The sequence below is a fragment of the Halichondria panicea genome, chromosome 15 (assembly GCF_963675165.1).
Source record: "Halichondria panicea chromosome 15, odHalPani1.1, whole genome shotgun sequence".
NCBI lineage: Eukaryota > Metazoa > Porifera > Demospongiae > Suberitida > Halichondriidae > Halichondria > Halichondria panicea.
In genome coordinates, this window is record NC_087391.1 from 4,639,566 (window position 1) to 4,660,791 (window position 21,226).

The 21,226-nt window shown below is 42.2% G+C and overlaps 4 protein-coding genes, 1 long non-coding RNA gene and 1 pseudogene across 5 annotated transcripts; 3 read left to right on the top strand and 3 right to left on the bottom strand.

Annotated features, from left to right (window-relative positions):
* Nucleotides 1-34: 34 nt before the first annotated feature.
* Nucleotides 35-2,016, bottom strand: LOC135349186 (uncharacterized). The gene is made up of 4 exons (XM_064547684.1): nucleotides 1,913-2,016; nucleotides 1,459-1,811; nucleotides 876-1,227; nucleotides 35-393 (listed from the first exon to the last, which is right to left on the bottom strand). Exons 1-4 carry the CDS (start codon nucleotides 1,961-1,963, stop codon nucleotides 178-180), a joined length of 972 nt encoding a protein of 323 aa, XP_064403754.1. The 5' UTR covers nucleotides 1,964-2,016; the 3' UTR covers nucleotides 35-177.
* A 34-nt stretch (nucleotides 2,017-2,050) lies between these two features.
* Nucleotides 2,051-6,954, top strand: LOC135349183 (dipeptidyl peptidase 3-like). The gene is made up of 16 exons (XM_064547680.1): nucleotides 2,051-2,405; nucleotides 2,462-2,551; nucleotides 2,704-2,841; nucleotides 3,073-3,244; nucleotides 3,407-3,543; nucleotides 3,654-3,784; nucleotides 3,996-4,054; nucleotides 4,204-4,398; nucleotides 4,592-4,698; nucleotides 4,888-4,980; nucleotides 5,073-5,135; nucleotides 5,259-5,383; nucleotides 5,682-5,802; nucleotides 6,052-6,234; nucleotides 6,462-6,621; nucleotides 6,694-6,954. Exons 1-16 carry the CDS (start codon nucleotides 2,142-2,144, stop codon nucleotides 6,831-6,833), a joined length of 2,178 nt encoding a protein of 725 aa, XP_064403750.1. The 5' UTR covers nucleotides 2,051-2,141; the 3' UTR covers nucleotides 6,834-6,954.
* LOC135349185 (uncharacterized) lies at nucleotides 6,906-9,722 on the top strand. The gene is made up of 4 exons (XM_064547683.1): nucleotides 6,906-7,377; nucleotides 7,556-7,826; nucleotides 8,065-8,257; nucleotides 9,272-9,722. Exons 1-4 carry the CDS (start codon nucleotides 6,906-6,908, stop codon nucleotides 9,353-9,355), a joined length of 1,020 nt encoding a protein of 339 aa, XP_064403753.1. The 3' UTR covers nucleotides 9,356-9,722.
* A 331-nt stretch (nucleotides 9,723-10,053) lies between these two features.
* LOC135349187 (cleavage and polyadenylation specificity factor subunit 2-like) lies at nucleotides 10,054-17,338 on the bottom strand. The gene is made up of 19 exons (XM_064547685.1): nucleotides 17,161-17,338; nucleotides 16,726-16,991; nucleotides 16,545-16,674; nucleotides 16,155-16,270; nucleotides 15,819-15,907; nucleotides 15,371-15,537; nucleotides 15,231-15,285; nucleotides 14,697-14,864; nucleotides 14,326-14,411; nucleotides 13,260-13,463; nucleotides 13,070-13,115; nucleotides 12,959-13,004; nucleotides 12,849-12,900; nucleotides 11,941-12,028; nucleotides 11,268-11,408; nucleotides 10,877-11,056; nucleotides 10,622-10,702; nucleotides 10,230-10,283; nucleotides 10,054-10,167 (listed from the first exon to the last, which is right to left on the bottom strand). The coding sequence occupies exons 1-19, from the start codon at nucleotides 17,325-17,327 to the stop codon at nucleotides 10,075-10,077; spliced, it is 2,229 nt and encodes a 742-aa protein (XP_064403755.1). The 5' UTR covers nucleotides 17,328-17,338; the 3' UTR covers nucleotides 10,054-10,074.
* Nucleotides 17,339-17,456: 118 nt separating this feature from the next.
* LOC135349407 (uncharacterized) lies at nucleotides 17,457-19,828 on the top strand. The gene is made up of 4 exons (XR_010398914.1): nucleotides 17,457-19,140; nucleotides 19,193-19,246; nucleotides 19,313-19,357; nucleotides 19,403-19,828. It is a non-coding gene; the product is annotated as an uncharacterized LOC135349407 (long non-coding RNA).
* Nucleotides 19,829-20,063: 235 nt separating this feature from the next.
* On the bottom strand, nucleotides 20,064-20,816 carry LOC135349273 (uncharacterized; annotated as a pseudogene).
* Between the last annotated feature and the right edge of the window lie 410 nt (nucleotides 20,817-21,226).

The following is a 21,226-nucleotide window of genomic DNA, read 5'->3' on the forward strand; positions in this document are numbered from 1 at the left end:
GACTAACCACTACTCCTGTATACATGTATAAGAGTTTATTGTCAATGTGCCATGAAAAAATATGCTATTTAACAATCACAAAAATTATATAATTATTTGCTCTGACACTAATTAAGTGAAATGAATGCACAGTACACAAAATAATCAAACATAAACAGCTAATATATTAGCAAGAGTTCACCTAGTTAAAAAATTAAAGTTCAGTGATATCTTGAGTCCTTGAGAGACTATCCCAGTGGCCAATCCAAACACACAGCCCCACACTACCAGCCAGCCAAGGTGTCTATAGATGAGCTTCCTCATGAGAGACCCCACCCTCTTCTCAGTCAACTCCCCCACCCTCCAGTTGAGGTAGTGGTCCATCTGCTCTCTGAAACGATGCACATTCATTGCCTGCAACAGGTGAATGTTTGTGCTAGTTTCAGTATACTTCAATCGCACATATAGAATTCTTTGCTGTGAGGAAGTCATGTAGGCATACAAGCCATAAAATTATATATAGAACTCCAATCAATAATTATTTTATGCAATACCACTCTTTAGGTATATTATGTATAGCTGATTGCATACATGCTGTTTTGGATGTGAAAGGCTGTGTGTTATTGTAACAAGAAAGCTCATGTCAAAATCATGGTGGTTTCTAGGAAAGTTTTTTGGACCCGTGGGAGACATTACTTTCAACAACAAAAAACAGATTATCGTATGCCATTGTTGGCGCATGTGCACTGTGGCATAATCATGTGACAGAGCCCCAAAAACAAACAAATAATGATAAGCAAACTATGATACACCATTACTGCACTGTATACTTTACTGCATACTTTACTATTATAATAACACTTCCACACAAACAAAACAAACATTAATTCTTTCACCTGCTCTGAGTCGGCATCTGCCACAGTGTCCATAACATAAGGAGCTGACTCGGCACAGAGTGAGATAATCGAAGGCTTTATAAGTCCCTTCACATCCTCCTTCTTCAGTCCTAACTGCTCCAGATAGTAGGACTCAGGTTGTGAGTATAGATAAGAGAGTCTGTCTTCAATCACCTCCTCTATTTCAGAAGAGTTCAAAGCTTGGGTGATGTTGTCTACAATGCGAACACGAGACGAGAATTGTTTGATTTTACGTGTGACATAGTGCTCTAAGTGCTGTGTGTCAAAGAGCAGCTGAAGAACAATCATCTTGATGACTTGTCGGATAAGCTCGTGTCGTTTGTAGAACACACTGTGAAAATCGAGAATTACATCAAACACAAAGAAGAGAATAGTACTAATAGGTTCAGACTTGCGCCACATAAACAACTTATTTACAACATTTAAAGCCTACTGACTTTAGGAAGTACAAAAAGTGTTGATCTTGATATTTTTTAAGGTGCTTCTATACTATAATATGAGGTGTCCTTTATTTCATATCAACAGGATGCAATAGGTGCCATAATCTGACAACGACACTTACCCACTCCCATAGACAAATGGTATCTTAAAGAGGAGCATGAACACAGCGATGGCGTTAGTCCCTCCACCAGCCAGACCAAACACACCCGCTGAGATGAAATAGAGCGACAATTCCTTCACTTGTGGAGGCCACTCCAATTCTATGGTCAGCACCAGTAGAGCCACTCCGATAGTCATTATAAGGAACGTGATCACCATACTGATGGTTCCCTTATCCAGACACACCAGTTCACAACAGCGCATACACTGGGAACACTTTGATGATCCCACAGCTCCTAGTTCATCATCGTCAGTGAGAAAAGACTGATCTAGCTCGTACAGGACCGCTCTTTCCTCATCATTCAACAGGTTGTCCTGTAGGGATTGTAGAATAGCTGTCAGCATGTACAGGTCAGGCTAGATTTACGGATTTTCAAAGCCCTGAGGGCCTCACTGTGACATTTATATGAACTCACCTCTAGAGGAGACCTAGATCTTGTTTTTCTTGGCTTTCTTGGTCGCTGCATATCAATGAAAGGTCACGTAGCTAGTTAGAAAGTCAAAATGGTAAGGATCATCATTGTGCGTAAATGCAAATGCACATTGAGATCTACAAAGATTTGTTAACGACCTTTACCAACGAGAGAGAAGTGACAGGTGTACATTAGTGTCTGTGAGTTCCAAGATTTATGAACTACTGCTGTCATGGCTGACCTATACACTGTACCATTGGACACCCCTATCAGTAAGCTAGAGGCTAGCCAAGCCTTCAAGGGTCTGACTAACAAGGAGAGACTGTACTGCCACTACCTATCAAGAGCAGCTTGGGAAGGAGGCTACATCTGTCTCCTCCAAACTTCTCCCGAGTCTGTTCCCCTTTTCCTGCTTCTTCAAGAGCTCTTTAACCGTCAGTCTGTGTCCTCCCTAAGAGCTGTGGTCAAAGACAGCTTCACCGATGAAGAATTCAAGGTAACTAAATCTCGTCTTGGCAATACTTTGATAAATTTTTGTCTTTCTGTCCACAGGGCTTTCTGGTGTACGCTTGTGCTGTGTTTACTAACATGGGCAACTATAAGAGCTTCGGGGACACCAAATTCATCCCATCTATTGGCAAGGTGATTTTAGGCACCACTCATTCCCGCCCACACACTTACCCACATAATATTGCTTATCATTGAACCCTTAAACTAACTGTTGGTGTAGGCTATCAATGTTGTGTGTCCCTAAAGCTGAAGGCGGGTTATTAGCGTACATTTGCCTTCAATAGGACAAGCTCCACTCCCTCCTGACGGCCAGTGAGTTGGGCAAGACTGATCCTGACCTCCTCAGTCGACTCTGGGGCAGTTGTGTCGATACCATCTACTCCCTGGGCTCAAGGGAGAAACAACTCGGCTTGGGAGAACAGGTGGGGGTGCTTAAGATTGATAATTTGTTTACTTTCATGTAGATAACACTCAGTATATAAATCTTCCCCTTAAGGCACACAACACGCTACTCATACATGTTTTCCCTTCATAGCACTTAGAATATGTAATGGACAAACTTGATGTCTGTTGTGCAACCTTACTTAATCCAACTATCCTAACCCCCCCCCCCCACCCCCACACATACGCACACACACACACACACCCCACAGGGTATCACGACCTACTACTCTCAGAACTGTGCTCAGTGCGATGCAGAGTTTGTGCAGAAGTTCATGCAGGAGAAGGACATCAGTCCCTTCAATACCAGGCTGTTTAAGACCACTACTGATGGCGGCACTGCTCAATACGAGCTCAGAATGGCCTCTGCTGCTCCTGTCACAGGTGCTTGCGTGTATTGAGTGACTTGTCTCTGTGTGTAGAATGTGAGGTCTATGTGTGGAGTGTACTAGTTGGTATAAAATCAAGCTGCTGTAGATTTTTGTTTATGCGTGTAAGCTGAAGGTGTAACTTATACAACGTTTGAGTTTTCCCTCTCTCCCTCAGATAAACCAGTTGACGATGCTGACACGGTGCATGGTCTGCTGGGTAGTCATCAGTTCGAGGGCTCCACCATCGCAGTGACAAGGGGAGACTACTCTCCACTCATGAAGAGCATGGTCGACAACTTGAAGATGGCTCAGGTGAGCACTGGGAGGTGTATACTGAAACATTACGTAGGGCCTTGTTATTAACAGATTAGAAACCAAGACCAAGAGTTTATAAATTGATGAATACTTTGTCTTCCCTTTAGAAATACGCTAGCAATGCTCACGAGGTCTCCATGTTGGAAGGCTACATCCGCAGCTTCAGCTATGGGTCAGTGGACGACCACAAGGAGGGATCACGACACTGGATCAAGAACAGAGGTCCCGTCGTTGAGACGTACGTATGTGATTTACCATTAATTAGAGAGTTTGCATGAGCACGTGATCATGGTTATGGGAAACACGTGTAAGACCATAGATAATCGTTTAAAAACTTAATGATGTAGACAATTAGCCGGCCACGAGAGGTTCTGAGTAACCAAACTTTCGATATTTTCCATGTCCATGATGTACATGTACGTCAATCTCTCATTTATATTATAACCCAGGTACATTGGCTTCATTGAGAGCTATCGTGATCCATTTGGTGTGAGGGGAGAGTTCGAAGGTTGGTCAATAACTCAGAGATTGTTATCCCATTAAGTCATTAGCTAATACTATCTACACTAGTACTTAGCTACAGCTACAGGAAATGTACTGTGTAAGCCCTTGGTAGTAACCAGTAACCATATTGCTACTGTTTCCCATGAATGACAGGATTTGTGGCAGTGGTGAACAAGGAGATGAGTGCAAAGTTCACTAACCTTGTCATGTCTGCTGAGGGATTACTCAAGGAGTTACCATGGAAACCCGAGTATGAGAAGGACTCGTTCCTGCGTCCAGACTTCACTTCTCTAGACATCGTGACCTTTGCCTCCAGCGGAATCCCAGCCGGTATCAACATTCCTAACTGTGAGCGTAATTGTTAAATAGATGTAATAATTATTATTACGTATCGAGGACCACTTAATCACCTTTTCTTGAATGACCACATTTTTGAAACCTCCTCAGCAATACTAATGTATGATTGTGATGAGCGTATGTATGGGTTCTTATAATGCTAGGGGTGGTGCTCCACTCAATGATATTCTTATGTTGGACACAGATGATGACATTCGTCAGAATGAAGGATTCAAGAATGTTTCTCTGGGCAATGTTCTTTCAGCCGCCTATCAAGATAAAGCAGTCTCGTTCATCTCAGATCAGCACCAGGTATAGCCTCGTCCCCACGCCCACTTCCTATCCTTGTTACTTGATTTTCCGTCAGTTTAATCTCTAATCTCTACTTGTGTTGCTATTGCCTTCTGTTTAACTGCATTCTCATAATCTTCTTGCAGTAATAATTTTTGAGACCACCCCCAACACACTGGCATCGTAAATTAAAATAATTTATCTTTATAGGAGAAGTTTGCCAAGTACCGCGGTCCATCATTTGAGGTGCAAGTTGGTCTCCACGAGCTCCTTGGCCATGGCTCTGGGAAACTCTTCCAACAGGTACATAGAAACTCTTTATCAGGACTGAAATTGGTCCCTCTGGTGGCCTCTCAGGGTTTGTTAGCAAAATAGAAACGCAATTATATCTGCAGAATGAAGATGGCACATTCAACTTTGATGTTACAAACCTCAAACATCCCTTTACCGGAGAGAAGGTAACAAAAAAATCAATTGAGTCCCAATCCACTATTTTGTTGATTCATGTCAGTTAGCGGAAGTATAGTCTAGCTGCTAGTATGTGGTAGACTTTGACCCTGTCCCTGTATTGTGACCCTCAGATCAGCTCGTGGTACACTCCTGGGGAGACGTGGGACAGCAAGTTCCAGGCCATGGCCTCCAGTTACGAGGAATGTCGTGCAGAGTGTGTGGGACTCTACCTCTGTCTCTCTGAGGATGTGCTAAGGTGAGAAAACCTCAGCAGCTGTACGTTTTTACGAATGGTTAGTGGTCAAAACATTTTATAGCCTCAGGCATTGAGAAGGTTACTGTAATTTGTAAGTGGCCATAATTATAATGGGTATGTAGACATGTTTCTAGTCAAGCACACACACACATACACACACACACGCACGCACGCACGCGCACACACACACACACACACACACACACACACACACACACACACACACACATACACACACACACACACACACACACACACACACACACACACACACACACACACACATACGGGTCCACAGCATATTCGGGCACAATGGAGAGGTGGGAAGGGACGTGACTTACGTCAACTGGCTGAGTATGGTGAGGTCTGGTCTCCTTGGTCTGGAGTATTACACCCCAGAGATGAATAAGTGGAGGCAGGTACAGTGTATGCCAATAATGAGGAGCCTTGTTTATTGGTGAATGTTTTTGTTGACGAATGTCTCTGGTTAGAAGAGGTATGTAGTGTCATACTGTGTGTGCAGACATGGTTCCATAATTAAAGCCTTGTGTATATGTTTGTGCATTTGTTGTGCCTACTGTCTGTGCTTATTGAGAAGCTGTATGGTAGTACTTCCTTTCCCACTAAGTATATTTTCTGATGAATGCTCAATTTTTCTGTACGCACAGGCTCACATGCAAGCTCGATATGTGATCCTCCGAGTACTGATGGAGAACACTCCCCCTGGTTGCGTGACGGTGCAGGTGACCACTGGAGCAGACGGCAAACCAGACCTCCTAGTAGAGCTGGACAGGACTCTCATAAACACTGCAGGGAAGAAAGCTATCGGAGAATTCCTCGAGAAAATTCAGGTACAAGACAGTATATGCAGCTCTCTAAATGTATGCAGAGACTCGGCTGTGTACATGTACTAGGCAGGGTTGGGGTTGGCAAAAGAAAGATGTGTTTGTGGGTCAACTTTGTATAATTTATATGTAATTCAAATTTCCATCATATGTAGCTTTGAAGTGTATGTTTGTCTGTAGCGGTAGCCTTAAATTATGTTGTGCTCAAAATAAATGATTATTTTCGTGACCAGGTGTACAAGTCCACTGCGGATGTATCTGCTGCTGAGGCAATGTACAATCACTACTCCTCCGTATCTGAGGAGAATGGAGGATGGGTGAGCATTCGAGATATTGTACTGGCCCGCAAGAAACCTCGACGAATGCTTGTTCAACCGATAACCATGCTCAAAGGTAGTGATAGTTTTCTCATAGTTTAATTTTAGTACCTGCCAAGTGAATCACTACTTCCCACACACATTGCAGGAGAGGATGTAGAGCTCAAGGAGTTCGAAGCCAGCCCTGAGGGCATTATCGAGTGCTTCACTGCATACTCCAAGCAGAATACTCAGTATGATGATACTCTAGAATGTCTGTGGAAGAAAGACAAGCATTACTGGAACTAGGGAAAACAAACTTGTGTAGAACTTACTGAAAAACCTGGTTGTGCAAAAAATATTTTAATTTGTGTGCAAATTATGTGGTTTATGAGTGGGTGTGGCTTAATTGACTGCTTTGCTCCATTGACCACGTTTTACATGCAAGAGAAAAAAAGTTCATCACAAAACTCCTGTTGTTTGTTTCGCTCAGCAATGCAGTTTCCTTGCAAGCGCCTCTATTACAGTCGATTTCAACCCACCCCAAAGCATCTGCAGCTACTGTGGCTTGCAGTGGCCATGCTGCTGTGCATGTATGTGTCGCATTGTGGAAGCAGTTCCTGTCCTTCCCCGTGTGACATGTCTGCCTGTCCACGTTTAGTTCCAAGGAATTGTGCGCATAGATACAGAGATGCTTGCAACTGCTGTGAATATTGCGGAGGAGGGCCTGGTGATTTTTGTGAAGGACTGTATAACGCATTTGGATATTGTGCAACTGGACTGGAGTGTGTGAAGGAGCTCGAGGAAGGCCTACCGCCAGAGCAGCAAGTACAGTTGCCAGGAGTATGTACAGGTAAGGAATAAACTGTAGACTTGTCTCTGAAAGACCACGTGTGTGCATTTGGATTTGCATGGTGGTCAATCAGTTGGTTAGATTGGGTTTTGTGGTAAAATTTAAATCTGATGAATGAGAGTCAATGACACTGGTTTTGAAGAGTCAGTGTTTATGTGACATAATTATCCATATACAGCTCCTACTGATGCCCCTATTATTGAAACTACCACTTCTACCACTGCTCCTACCACTGCTCCTACCGCTTCTACCACTACTATGGTTACGAGTGATCATAACACAACGACGTCTTCAACTGCCACTCCGACTGTGCCTGTGCTCAGTACTACTTCCAGCACGGCTCCAGAGACAACCATATCTGTCATATCACCTACTGTACCAGTTGAGTGCAGAAAAGAATGCTCAGTGGACATGTGTGAAGGAAAGAACAAAGTATGCTCAGCAAAAGGGTGGGTAGGTTCATAACATTACAATTGCCTGTTGCCCCACTCTAAAATTATTGCTGTATTCTTAGCTGTGCAGTGGGAAGCAATTTTGTGCTCCAACTCTAGGCTTTTAATGGAGACAGCATTATCAGTTCCTAGTTACTATGCCTTTGCTCTGAGGTACCTGCTATCCAGCTGATTGTTTGTAACCACATCAATGACTGTAGTGGACTCTTAACATTTCTTTCTTCCCCTCATACAGGTTAGAGTTTGCTCCATCTTCAACTAGAAACAGTTGTCAGCATACTTCCTGCCATGCTTGTGTGCTGCTAGTCCGACCAGCAGGCTGTGGGGACATTCAGTGTGGGGAGCCTCCATCCAAGACCTGCTTACGAAACTATTATCTTTGCATTCAAAACTACTACTTTGGAGTATCCAGCAGCACTAGAGTACTTGTAAGTGTTGCATGGGATATTCCACAAGCTATTTGTTGCAAGCTAGAAGAGGTGTTATAGCAAATTGTAATAATGTTTGCTTGTGTAAAATTAATTAGTCTGACAGTGATGTAACAACCTTGTAATGTGGCTTGTAAATTAAGTGGTGGGGCTTGCTAAGCCAAGTGCATTGTTGTTTTAGCTCCCTCTAGCCACTTAATATCCCAGCCAAGCATAACAAAAAGCTTTGTACAAAGAAATTCTTCCCCCTAGTTAAAGAGTTGTACTGGAACCTAATCAGCTGTTGGGTATAGTGAGGTAGTGGCTTACACTAGAACATATCTACTCTTTGTGTGGTTGGTGCTGTGTAGTTTGTGGTCCCCTCCTGACCAACTGAATGGGTGTAATTGCACTCTAGAAAGCAGTGTAGTATGACTAGTACTGCTACAGCTTGTAAGTTAAGTGCATTGGAGTAAGGTGGTACACATGTCTGGACCAATAGACAAATTTAGGAAGGTGGAAATTAAGTTATTGATTAGATGGTGTGTGTGATTTTCCCAGCAGGTGAAGAAAAGAAAAATTATGAGCATGTGGGAGCTCACTAAAATATTGCTGTGGGGAATGCAAATTAGAGAAGCTTTCCCTTTTGCATTTATTTTCTCATTGTCTAATTAGTTTAGACTTTCTTATTCCACATTCCTGGTTACTGTTAGATTAATTGTTTTATTAGAAGGCTTCTGTGAGATGGAGAAGGTCTCTCCCCTGCCTGCCTGGATTCCTGTATAGGTAGCTAGCTGTGTTATCAGTGTCACTAGATTTGAGGTGGCCACACTGAATTTGTTGATAAGGAGATAGAGTGTGTATGTAGCGAAATTCCAATTTGACAGTGGCTCTGTACAAAACTTAGTCTCGATTCCAGGCCGCACTGAAGATGGTTGAGGCCTTGTGAAGGAGGCTATACAAAACTATGCTCTTGTCACTCTACTGTAATGTAACGTATCCCCTGATTTACATGTATTTCCCCCTCTTATGCAGAAATTACACGACTCCGAAGCGAGAGAAATATACCAACAAGGAAGAGGAAGAATACTATGTCACGTATCCAGCTTAATATCATAAATCAACTGCTAACCCTCTACAGGTATTACTGCACGTCTATGCGTTTATTGTGCACACATTTATATTTTTTTGTCACTCGGTTGTGCCTAGCAAACCTATTTTTTCAGCATTTTGTGCGTCTTTGTACATGTTTGTATAACTGTGTGTGCTGTCTATTTTTAACTCTCCCCTAATAATATAACTTAATTTGTTGTTGTTAGGGCAACATCAACAAAATTGTTATAATTTTGTGATTTTGTCTGGTCTTGATGTACGTTCACCCTTATTTGAATATACCCCTCACCTCATTCAATCTATCTGTATACATTGTTTCAGTATACGTGCTGTATACTTGCCAATAATTCATCAATCATGATTTTGCATTTAATTTTACTGCGAAAATAATTAAAGCTGGTCTTTTATGCACTTGAGCATTGCAACGTTCTTATATACTAGTAGACTGCTGTACTGCACACTATAATTTTAATGCCTTTTGCAACTTAACATGTACACAAGAGTGTTCGTTACAGATAACTCTGTAGGGATGAAACTGTTATAGATATATATCGTGGGGTCTTCATGTAATAATAATAATACATTTCTTAAAAGTGATGTGGGGACCAGGAGTAATCCTGGTGGGACACAATGCCTTAATTTTAATTTGCTGCTTTTGCCCTCTCAGACGACATGCATGATGGTTACTCAGCTGTATAAACGAATCATGCTGAAAAAATTTATGATCAAATGATTGCAAATTGTTCATACAACAGTTTCCTAATTGTGTAATAGTCTGGGCACACGGCTCCCTCCAGGCTAATCCCACCACTCTCGCCCTACAACAAAAAGACGACAATAATAATTACATCATAAAAATTTTGAACTTAAGTGAACTTACTCTCCTGATGGCAACCACTCCACTGCATACAAGTACTCCGCCCGAGAACTCGGCCTACAAAAAATAATGAAGTTATATTCAAAGACAGAAGCCAGGTACGCATATAGCCACAAGGTCATTGGGGAGAAGAGAGAAACCATAACATGCATGTGAAGCTATGACCACATCGTGTGCAGTCCGCACAGCCTGTGGTAACCGCAAATAAACAAACTCAACCTCCATGAAGACTATTGCGTGCTTCATAAAGTCTATAGGCAAGGCTTCTGGGGGGAGGGGAATTCCCTATACATTTACATCAACAAGTGATCAAGTGCTACAATCGGCCTATGAAAAGAAGGCTGCAAGAAAACCTTAAAACCACAATGCTGTTGCCTGGTAAGCAATGAACTGACCGATATTCCAGCCTTAGTGAGGACCTGCTTGAAATCTGACAGTCTAGGAGGATTGATGAACACACTCGAGTGCCCTTTGTCCTGTGAACAAATCAACAATAATTATTATGATTACACGAGCACAGTTCTTGTGTAAACTATAGTAGTAGAACTCTTCGATAGAAATGTACGAAGAAAATTGTTAAATCAATTAAAATGGGTGATTATGATTCAAGACAAATAATATTGCGTATACACATACACACATGTACGTACAGTTGTGATAGGTCCAGAAGAGATTGGTCCGAGTACTGGCCCCTCCTTATTGTCTCCGCCCTCTTCAGGACAAGAGGAGGTGGTCTGTGTAAAGTGTATCTCTCCGTCCAGCCATGCCAACTCAGCGTCCTTGGCATGGCTAAAGTTGACAGAGCTCATTAGCGAGTCCTTTAGCTTCACCTGTGGTGGTGGAGTTGATCAGATGAACAACACAGTAGTACTATGGTAGTAGGACATGAAACCACACTGACAAAATCACCTAGATGCCTGGCTACCATAGCGACAACCAGAGGTCACCAGTGAGGCCAATACATAGGTGATTCAGACTTGTTTAGTAGCAATAATCTTAATTCAGTTGCCTGCAGAGTGAGTGGCTGAAATGTGCACTAACCTGATAGATGTGTGATTCTGTTGTAGCGTTAACTGTTTCACCAATGTATGGAGCCATTACGTTATCATCCGTTATATTCAGCGTCTTCCTAGCAAACTCCATCAGAGTGTTGGTACAGTCACTGCTACCATGAACCAGCACCTGAATAAGTGTGCGCGTATGTGTGTGTGGGGGTGTGTATGTGTGTGTGTGTGTGTGTGTGTGGGTGTGTGTGTGTGTGTGTGTGTGTGTGTGTGTGTGTGTGTGTGTGTGTGTGTGTGTGTGTGTGTGTGTGTGTGTGTGTGTGTGCCTTGGTGGGGTGATGGTGGATAGGTTAGTGGTAGCTGTGTACTGTTATATGAATGTCTGGTAAACAGGAAGAAGGAATTTGCTAGTACACACATACACACACATACACACACACAAGCCCCTAGTACACACACACAAGCCCCTAGTACACACATGTAAGCCTGCCTGAACAACAATAATAATTGCATTAGAAAACCACAAGCAAAACAAACACAGTTAGACACAGTAGCCTATGGCAACCAAAGGTACCCTCATTACTGAAGCATGCAACATGCTGGCAACCACTGTGATGAATGGAACACTTGAACACTACAATTCCCCATAGTTACAAAATTCACAGGCATATAATAATTATAAAGAACACAATTAAGTGATTAATATTTACCAGTTGTCGAGGCTTCACAATAGACAGGATTCTTTTGATTGATTCTCCATCAGACTTTCCCTCAAAGTCAATGTGGGAGAGAGAGCATCTGTCAGAGGAAACAAGTTAGGCAAGAATTCTAAGCCACCATTCCAATTAGGAGTTAAAGATCGAAACTGATTTCAAATACCACATTTATAATGCATCATCAGGCCACAAAAATTAATTAACGAAAGCACCGCGATGCTAATGCCTCGGTGGATGTGTCAAAGCTAGCTATTGCTAATACACACATGATTATCATGGTGAATTATTCCAGCTGCAATCACAGGGAAACTCGGGAAATAATCGACCATAACGCCAAAAGCCCAAAATCTAACATTAATGGCTACACCAATTGCTAGCGTTCTAGTGCAGAGCTAACTACTTGCAACACTCCATGGACAAGTTTTGCTACGTACTCTTCAGAAAAGGGTGCAATGACATTCCAAGTAAGCAGGCATAACTCGAGAACAAAGCATTATTTGCAAATCCACGAATAAAAATCTAAAAACGAGACTAGAAGCATAGAGACTCTTACTTGCACTTCGTTGATGCTTGAGCAGCTGTAGCAGTCTACACACAGACACACAAACACACTACCGTATACCTCGCTTGCGCATGCGCACACCGAGGCATAATATGTAATAGAAACCAATATGCTTCGATTTTCTTTTATGACAATTAACATATCAACCAACGATTTCAAAGTAATATGCAAATTATGTTCATTAAAAGGCCTCTAATTATGATAATGTGCGTATACTGTGAGACCATAAACATGCTTTGATTCTACACAACACATCAACCTAAATACTCAAGAGAACACAAAATATGTGTTTTATGGCGGAAACAACAAAGATTACTATGACAACACATCAGCCTATTACCTTATGGCAACAGTCTGTTTTTGAGAAATACACTTCGTGGGGATGGACGAATCTGTGGAATGTATCAGTACAATACATGCACAGTGGAAGAAACACTCTCTCTCTCTCACCAGTTCTCTTGATAGTGTTGCTCACATCCATTGCATTATTGGAGACCTAGGCAGAGGTAGAGTTCACATAAATGTATCATACCTTTAGAATAGAGCTACGCAGCAGCTCACCGGTCCAACAGGTACCGACACGTCCTTCAGCTTGTAGTCTTCCTGTCTGTAGAGTATAGGCACTCGTATGAATACTACACACATGCAGTAATAGCACTTTAAAGACACAAAATAGTGCAATAGAATTGCTCAGTAATATATAGCTACTCATTCAGAGACACATGTACCCCCACCGCCCACACACCCTCACCTGATCGGCTCCCCATACTCGTCCCACCGTGGCCTCTCCTCACGACAGGGGAACATGGGGAAACTCTTGGCCTGTTTGAAGAAAATACTCTTGGCTTTACCCTCCTCCAACATGAGATCGTGTTTGGGTGCCTTTGGAGGTCCGAAAGAAGCCGAAAGTTCAACTTCCATCTCCTCATCACTGTCTTCTGTTAACTCAGAGTCTCTGTGGTGTGTGTACATGATGTGATTAAGTTGCATTCTTTTTCAGACCATAATTATAATTATGGAAAATTAGCGCTAGGAAATAAATGGACAGAGGGATGAAATTGTACACACATACACACCTCAACACTATCAACATTTCTCATCACATTTCCCACTAGAACAAGTGATAAGCATCTCCCATATCCCCTATTTCACGACCTGAGGGTAGCTATAACATACTACACGAAATACATGATCACAGCCAAGATAGAACAACTAGCTGATCACAATGATCAGCATGCAGTAAAAGTCCTTTTCTAGAATCCCACATGGTAGCCTGCCCTTATTCTTTTGATATAACCACAAAAAACCACACAAAAGTTCCCACAGCAGACAACCCAGACACTCCAAACAACAAGAAAGAAGAGCCCTAACCCTAATGACCCATTCCAGTCATTTCTGCACAAAAACATCTCTTTGTTTATGCTGATTTAATTAGAAGTGGTAGGCCCTTGGCCTACTAAAGTGAGGCCAAGATTTCAGGCACCCAGAGCCTACCTCTTCATGTGGTTGTACTCTACTAGTATTCTTTTAGATGGCTGAAGAGTCCAAGCTCAGAGTCTCCAGAAAGGCATCCTAATTGAGTTACATGTTGGGAGATATAGTTACCCAGTACTACCAATCTCCCTTGGACAAATACCAAAAACGTGGCATGATTTAGAAAGTGTCAAACCTTACAGTAGTAAGTATAATAGGCCCCAGGATCAATAATAAATTATAGAACTAATTAACCTAATCCAACACATTCAGTGTACACACTGTGCAGACTACACACTGTACGGACGTATATTGCACAATACCAGCTAAGAGGAGGGACTCACTTCTCTGCCTCCAGTTGAGCTTTCTTCCGCTCCTGCAGACGATAGGCCTCTAGCTCTTCCCCCTCTAGGGACACTCGTTGACGCACCTGGAGGTAGTAAAGAAGGAAGGTTGAGCTAGAGTGTCAGCAAGATAATAACTTTTTCCGTAACAAATTAATAATACTACTATATGCCTACTAAGTAAAGCGGAAAAAATCTTTGCCACAGACATAGGGCTAAAAATTATTAGAGTTGTTCATCTGAAGGGCGTGTGAACGCCACACCCATCACTGGGCCATTGTGACCGTGGAGGGTGTAGAACGGACAACTAGATAATTTGTTTATAGACACACTGTACACACGCACGCACACACACACACACACACACGTACTGTGAGGTCTATAGACTTGACATTGAGGTCATTAATGAGCTGCCTGGCTAGAGTGCCCTGAGGCGGTTTGCTGGTGAGAATGATGCTGTTACGCTGGACAGAGGCCCACTGGATAAACAGCTGTCGGGAGAAACCACACTCCAAGTCAGACATGCTCGCCAGTACCGCCTGAACGAGCGAGAGGAATGAGTAAGTAAAATGTGTCGAACATAACAATAATTATACTAAGCTTATAAATGTTGCACATTGCAAAGATTATATACTGTATACCGGGAAATTTTTTTCGAGGGCAGAGCAGATAACAGGAACATTAAAACTGGGCCTAACTCCCACACACTAGTATTTCACATGCAAATCTTGTTGGTGGGTGTGGTTTCTTGGCATTGAAACGCAAATATTACACATTTCTTCTGAGGGCTCTCGAGCCATTGAGCAAACATTTCTTGCTTTACGGTACCATTTTCAATGGTCGGCATAATGGAAGCAACAACACAGCACAAGAAATGCTGCTTTTTCAATTGAACAGTGCAGTACCTTTGGCTCAGGCACTTTCATGAGGTCGGCCATGTTGTGGCATATTGTGATATGTCTGGATAGGGGATCGAGGAAAAAGAATATCACACATTTTTCCTGTAAGTTAAGACCACCACACACACACACAAACAGGGACGTACTTGAACTGGAATGGGTTATTCCTGTGATCCTCGAACATCCTCATAATCTTGTCACTCATCCACTCGACTTGGGACTTAGCAAACTCTACTACGTTATAACCCACATTGTTCAGGAGAGCTATGGAGTAGGCACACAGCCCAGACTCCTGGTTACGCCACATCTGATCCTGTGTGTGGTGGGCGGGGTGTGATGGATGAGTGGGTGGGTATGTGTGTGTGCTTGCGTGTGTGTGTGTGTGCTATTTTTTTTCATTTTCTTGCATATAAAAAAAGAGGTGGGTGGATGGGTAGTACCAAAAGTGCATGCACTCCTGGTAGTACTAAGGAAGACGACTGACGACTAATTCATCAACTTGTTTTTTTTGTTGTTGTACCTTAGGTTAATCTCTGACCAATATGGTAAAGAATGATCAGTTTAGAAAGCACATATACACCACTCACTGCTCACCAGTAGCTGTGATAGCTCCAACACTCGTCCTGCAGTGTCCACAGCAATGAGCACATTGCCATCACTTCTCAATGTCTTCAGAATGTTCGCTGTGTGAGCAAAAGGAGGAGAGGAATTTTAGACAAAGGCTTGGAACCAAAATAGATCATTATGCAAGGACACCTTGTACTACGTCTGCTGAACAATTCAGTAGCATAGGGTCAACATGACCACAGTCCTGATCGCCCTCCCTGCTATACTAACCTTTGCTAACCCTAAGCAGAAAGTACCCAATAGATCTGATGCTGTAGCTTGCATTATCGTGAGTAGGTTTCATGCATACACATGGACACTCACTGAGCAGTGCTTGATCTCTCTCCTTCCTCCTTGCCTGCACATTGAGGGCATTGTAGGTATCCGTGATGAGTAGGTGTGGTCTAGACAGGGACTCCAGCACTGCACCATCAAGATGTCTGAGGAGCGATTAAAAACAAACCTAAATTCGGAGGTGTCAATCACTGCATAAACTGCTGAAACTACACCTAACAATACAAGATAGAGGAGTCTGGATTACATTGTAAGTCAAAGAGGAGTGCAACAACCACTAAAGGCAAGCTTTATGATAACACTGATATGAGGACAGCTACACCAAAGGCCTAAACACACACACATCAAGAATAGATACTGTGCACTCTTCCATGGAAACTGCTTAAAGATCATTACCAACTATCAATGCATCCCACTCACCTCTCTTTCTTATGGTTGTAGTCGACAGCATAGATAATCTCCTCCTCACCGTCCTTGACAATCTTCCACATGGCCCCGCCCACCATATGACCGGCAGCATACGGAGTGATCGTCAGACCATGACCCTTACCTGAGAATGGTGGCATATTTAGCAAGAGTTGATCAATAATTATGAACATGCCTTTAAGTTGAATGGTCTGAGAGTACTTGACCTGGACCACCTGATCAAAGGCAGCGTCCACATCATCCAAAGTGAACAGATCAAACTCCTCCCCATTCCTACGAGACTGGTACAAGTCGTACATGAACATCTGGCCCATCTTGAACACTGGGATGGTGGCGTACACGGGACACTTGAGTTCCAACTTCCCCACAAGATAGGGCAAGGCTCCGAGGTGAGTTACGTCGGGAAAGGACAGGAGGACGGCATCTATCTGAGAAACATGTCTGTGTGTGTGTGTATGTGCAAACGCACGTAACAGCCTGCCTTCTTGCGTATGTCCGGAATTCGTCAGCCATACTAATGCACATACACTTCATCATATTAATGGACCCACTACAATCTTGATATCACAATGAATATGATATCACTTTCATGACTTATGATTGGGCTCACTTCTTGAGGGCCTCAAACAGCTCAGTGTTGACATTGCTGTCCCATCCACAGTCCAACAGGAAGCAGAACTCGTCCACTTGCAGCAGGTAGCACGGAGGAGACTCGTTGTGGGCGCCAGACAGCGCAGTGAAGTTGATGATGGACGTCATGGACTCTCTTTCAATCATGCATGCTGCAAGGATCGTCAAATCTAGTGCACTTTCATTCTGACATCATGCATTTACCACCCACACATACTTGTAGTATTTGGGGAGTGGCTGGTACAGCTTTGTACTACCATAGATTGAAGAGTTAGATTCAATCTATGGTACTACTGAGGTTTATAGGTAAACAATAGCCGAGCACAATAGCTAGCTGAGCTGAGTTGTACACCTTGTTTCAAGTGGATCAATCCTCAAAGCAATACTCACCGCCATGCAAGTGTTTGTGAGAAGTACCTTTAATATCTCCGACCATAAGCTGGGCATTGAGACAATCAGCTTGAATATGAAGCCAACACAAACTATCATGGAACTAAAGAGAATGGTCCACAAAGCTGGTGCCCTCTCGTCACCCATGGAGCAGAAGCTCACCTTGGCTGGGGAAGAATTATCGAATGCCAGAACCATCGAAAGTTATAATGTGAGGGAAAATACTCTAATCATTGATCAAGTCTCATGGATTTTGGTTAAAATGGGCAATACAAAAACAATTGTGAATGTTAGTTTTGTCATGACTGATTCCTTAGAAAGAGTAGCTGAAAAAATTCGAGCCGAGTTTAATGTACCCAAGCAAGCATCGGTTATGTTTTCAACTAGTAGGAGTCCTGGCGCTAGGATCATTCACACTTCTCTCGTTGATTTGCTATTTAAAAGGCATATTTCAGTGCTGGTTAAGCAGATGAATCATAAAGTGGTTTGTTGCCTAGAATCTGCTGATCAGATCTGTGTATATGTTAAACATTAACAGGCAAGTGTCACACAATCAAAATCTCCCCTGCTCATTGCATTTTATATCTCAAATATCAAATAGCAAAAGCTTTTGGCCCTGAATTAGATAACATTCGTTTGATATTTGCTGGAAAACAGCTGGAAGATGAGCAAACATTAAAGGATTACCACATTGGGAGTGATAGTACAATACACCTTGTCTCGCGTATAAGGGGTGGTGGTGGAGGTGCACGCAATTTGGAGCTTTACATTGTTACAGAAGCACCCAGTCTCACTAATCCTCTCGTGTTAAGTGTAGGCAGTGAAAACAGTGTCTTAAGTATAAAAAATAAAATTTATAGGAAAATTTCGTATAGGCCGGAAGATCAAGTGCTCCGTTTTAATGATATGATCTTAGAGGATGATAAGAAGATCTGTGATTTGTCAATTCAAAATTATCATGTAATTCATCTTTCTTTACAACCCCAAACGGGTATGATTAAGTTTTACGCATACCTGCCTAATGGAAAATGTATTACATTGTTCCTACACCGGAATGAAAATGTTCATCGCTGCATCAAGATTATTCAAAAAGATATGCTTAGTTGAAAATTTTTTATTTCGTTTGGTACAACCATCTTGAAGAAAGGAAGGCTGAGCGATTACAATATCCAAGGCGGAGTAATGATACATGTTGTTCCTAGAGATGGGGCAGTGCATATTGAATTGATGCTACATGGCAAGACGATAAGGCACACATCGATGTCTGTTGATTTGAGTGATACTGTATTTTCCTTAAAAATGAGAATATTAATAATTATTTGTGAAAGTCTTCCGACTGCAAAACTACGATTGTTCCTTGGTGATCGGCAACTTGAAGACCGTAAGGTGTTGAGTGACTATCAAGTATGTAAGATGATCACGGTTCATGTTCGAACCATGGCTGATGAGGCAGAATCAATTCAACGGCCTTCACTTAGATTGTGCTCCACTGACTCTCCTATGTGTACAGGTTCACTCGAAACGAAGGGAGCTTGTGGCACTAGTACTGAGCCTTGTGTTACCAAAAATGGTAAGTTTGTTAGCTTTTATAGGCTTATTAATATCATGCCATCACCCTCCAGATATCATTAAGCAAAAGGGAGCTTGTGGTATTGGACCCTGTGCTACTAAAACTGGTACTGTATATGTTTGCTAAACATTCATTTAATTTGTCATCATAATTTGGAACATTGTCCTTTTAGATGTGCCAAGAGATGCTCACCGGACAAAATGGAATAGTGCAACTGGTACGTTAACACTGTAAATACAGTCTTTAGATATTTTTCTTTCAGCATATGAGGCAGAAACGAGACAGCTAACTATTGAAACCTTGATGATCAAGACCAATGTGAGACTGACTGATGCTCAATTGGACAGTGAAATTGAAAGTAGAGATCTTTATCCTGTGGCTGGCTACTTTGATGACGTGGAAATTACATTCGTAATCTGGAGCTGAATAAATCAGAGATGGCTGATGTAAGAAGACGTACTCGTGAACTGGGAAACCAGCTTGGAATAGTGTATGCCCTCGAGCTATGGAAGAACAGTACTGTGTCCCCAACGTACAAGTCACTTATCAATATACTCTTGCACCTTAATCATGTCGAGGTAGCTAGAAGCATTTGTTTGTTTTTAACAAACGTGCTTGCTTCTAAAAAATGTTTACCAGAGTAATAATAATTTGTACAATCTCTACTCACTTTATAAAATTATCATTCTTATTGTTATGTAACGTGCTAGCAGGAGTGCATGAATATAATATTATAGCAGAGCATTATAAAAGCAGTCTATGTGATCGAATGCACATTGACTACCATATACGAGGGTATAAATGTTTGCGGATGGACCATTACAAAGGATTTTGCGGATTTTATTTTCGTGGTCTGAGTTCCAGCCTTTTGGCGCATGCGCACATCAACATGCAGCTGTACCTCCACACCGTTAGCCCCGGTAAAAAAATTTTTTTTCGTGGTAATAATAATAGGAAAAAGAGCATGTATACATGTACATAATAATTTATTGGAAACAGTTACAGTTAATTAAATTTGAGGGATCAGGCCCTCTTCCGTTGCGAGAGTAATGTCCGCGTCACGTAGGGGTCGATGAGTTGATGATCTTGTCCCTCGGATGCACATGATTGATGATCGGACAGCAGCGAATGATAGCTTGCATCTTAGCCAGCTGATTACTACTGAGTAGTTTTTTCCTTCTTTCCAGGCGAGCATGTCTGCTAATCTTTTGTAAAAGGTGGTGGCCTCTTGTCCCAGTCCACCTGTGGTTGAGAAGACTAGGGGGTGAAAACTCCTTGCTCAATGTCTCTGAGCTGACACGTTGGCCGTAAGCCCGTTTTTTTTTCGTCTTCATGTTTCTTGTAGGCAGCTTTGATGGTTCTGGAGCTGTTGCTGGGCGCATTTGGGTGGAAAACCCTCACATCAAAATATGCGTCTTGAGTAGCAGACCAGAACCCTCTCGCACGGATGTCAAGACGGGAATTGCAGTGGTAATGGCTGAGCGGTGGGATAAAGACTCTCCGCTTAGTATGAATTTTCGCGGTACAGGCTCAATCCGCGAAAACCGCGAACATTTATACCCTCCGCTATAGCATAGATACTACCAGAGATACAAATACTACTCTATGGCTATAGCAGAGATACAAAAGAAAGGGGATTGGAAACGAAATTTTTACGAAATTTTTGCGTGAAGCATTCCGCGTTATAGGGCGTGGCTAAAACTACAAAGGATTATATTTATAGTCAGCATGCTCATTACCTGTCTTGACTGCTCTACAATGTGCTGTACATAGAAACAGTGAAATTGATCATTTTTAATGTTGATTTTTCTAAAAAGTAAAGAGAATTTAGCTCTAAAAAGTCGACTAAGCCACGCAGCCACTATTACTAGACAAATAAATGCTATGCAAGAAGAAATAGCCTTTACTATGAAGTCGTAGGAGGGACAGGCCCGTGGTGTGTCTAAAAGTATACTAAAGCAGTTTGAAGGACTATACTGCAAACGTTTATGAACAGTACAGCTTATTTATAGCATGAAGCCATTCTATGTAGCACTTAGATACATAATAACCAAGTCAAGCAATGTCCTTTGCTGTTTTGACTTCA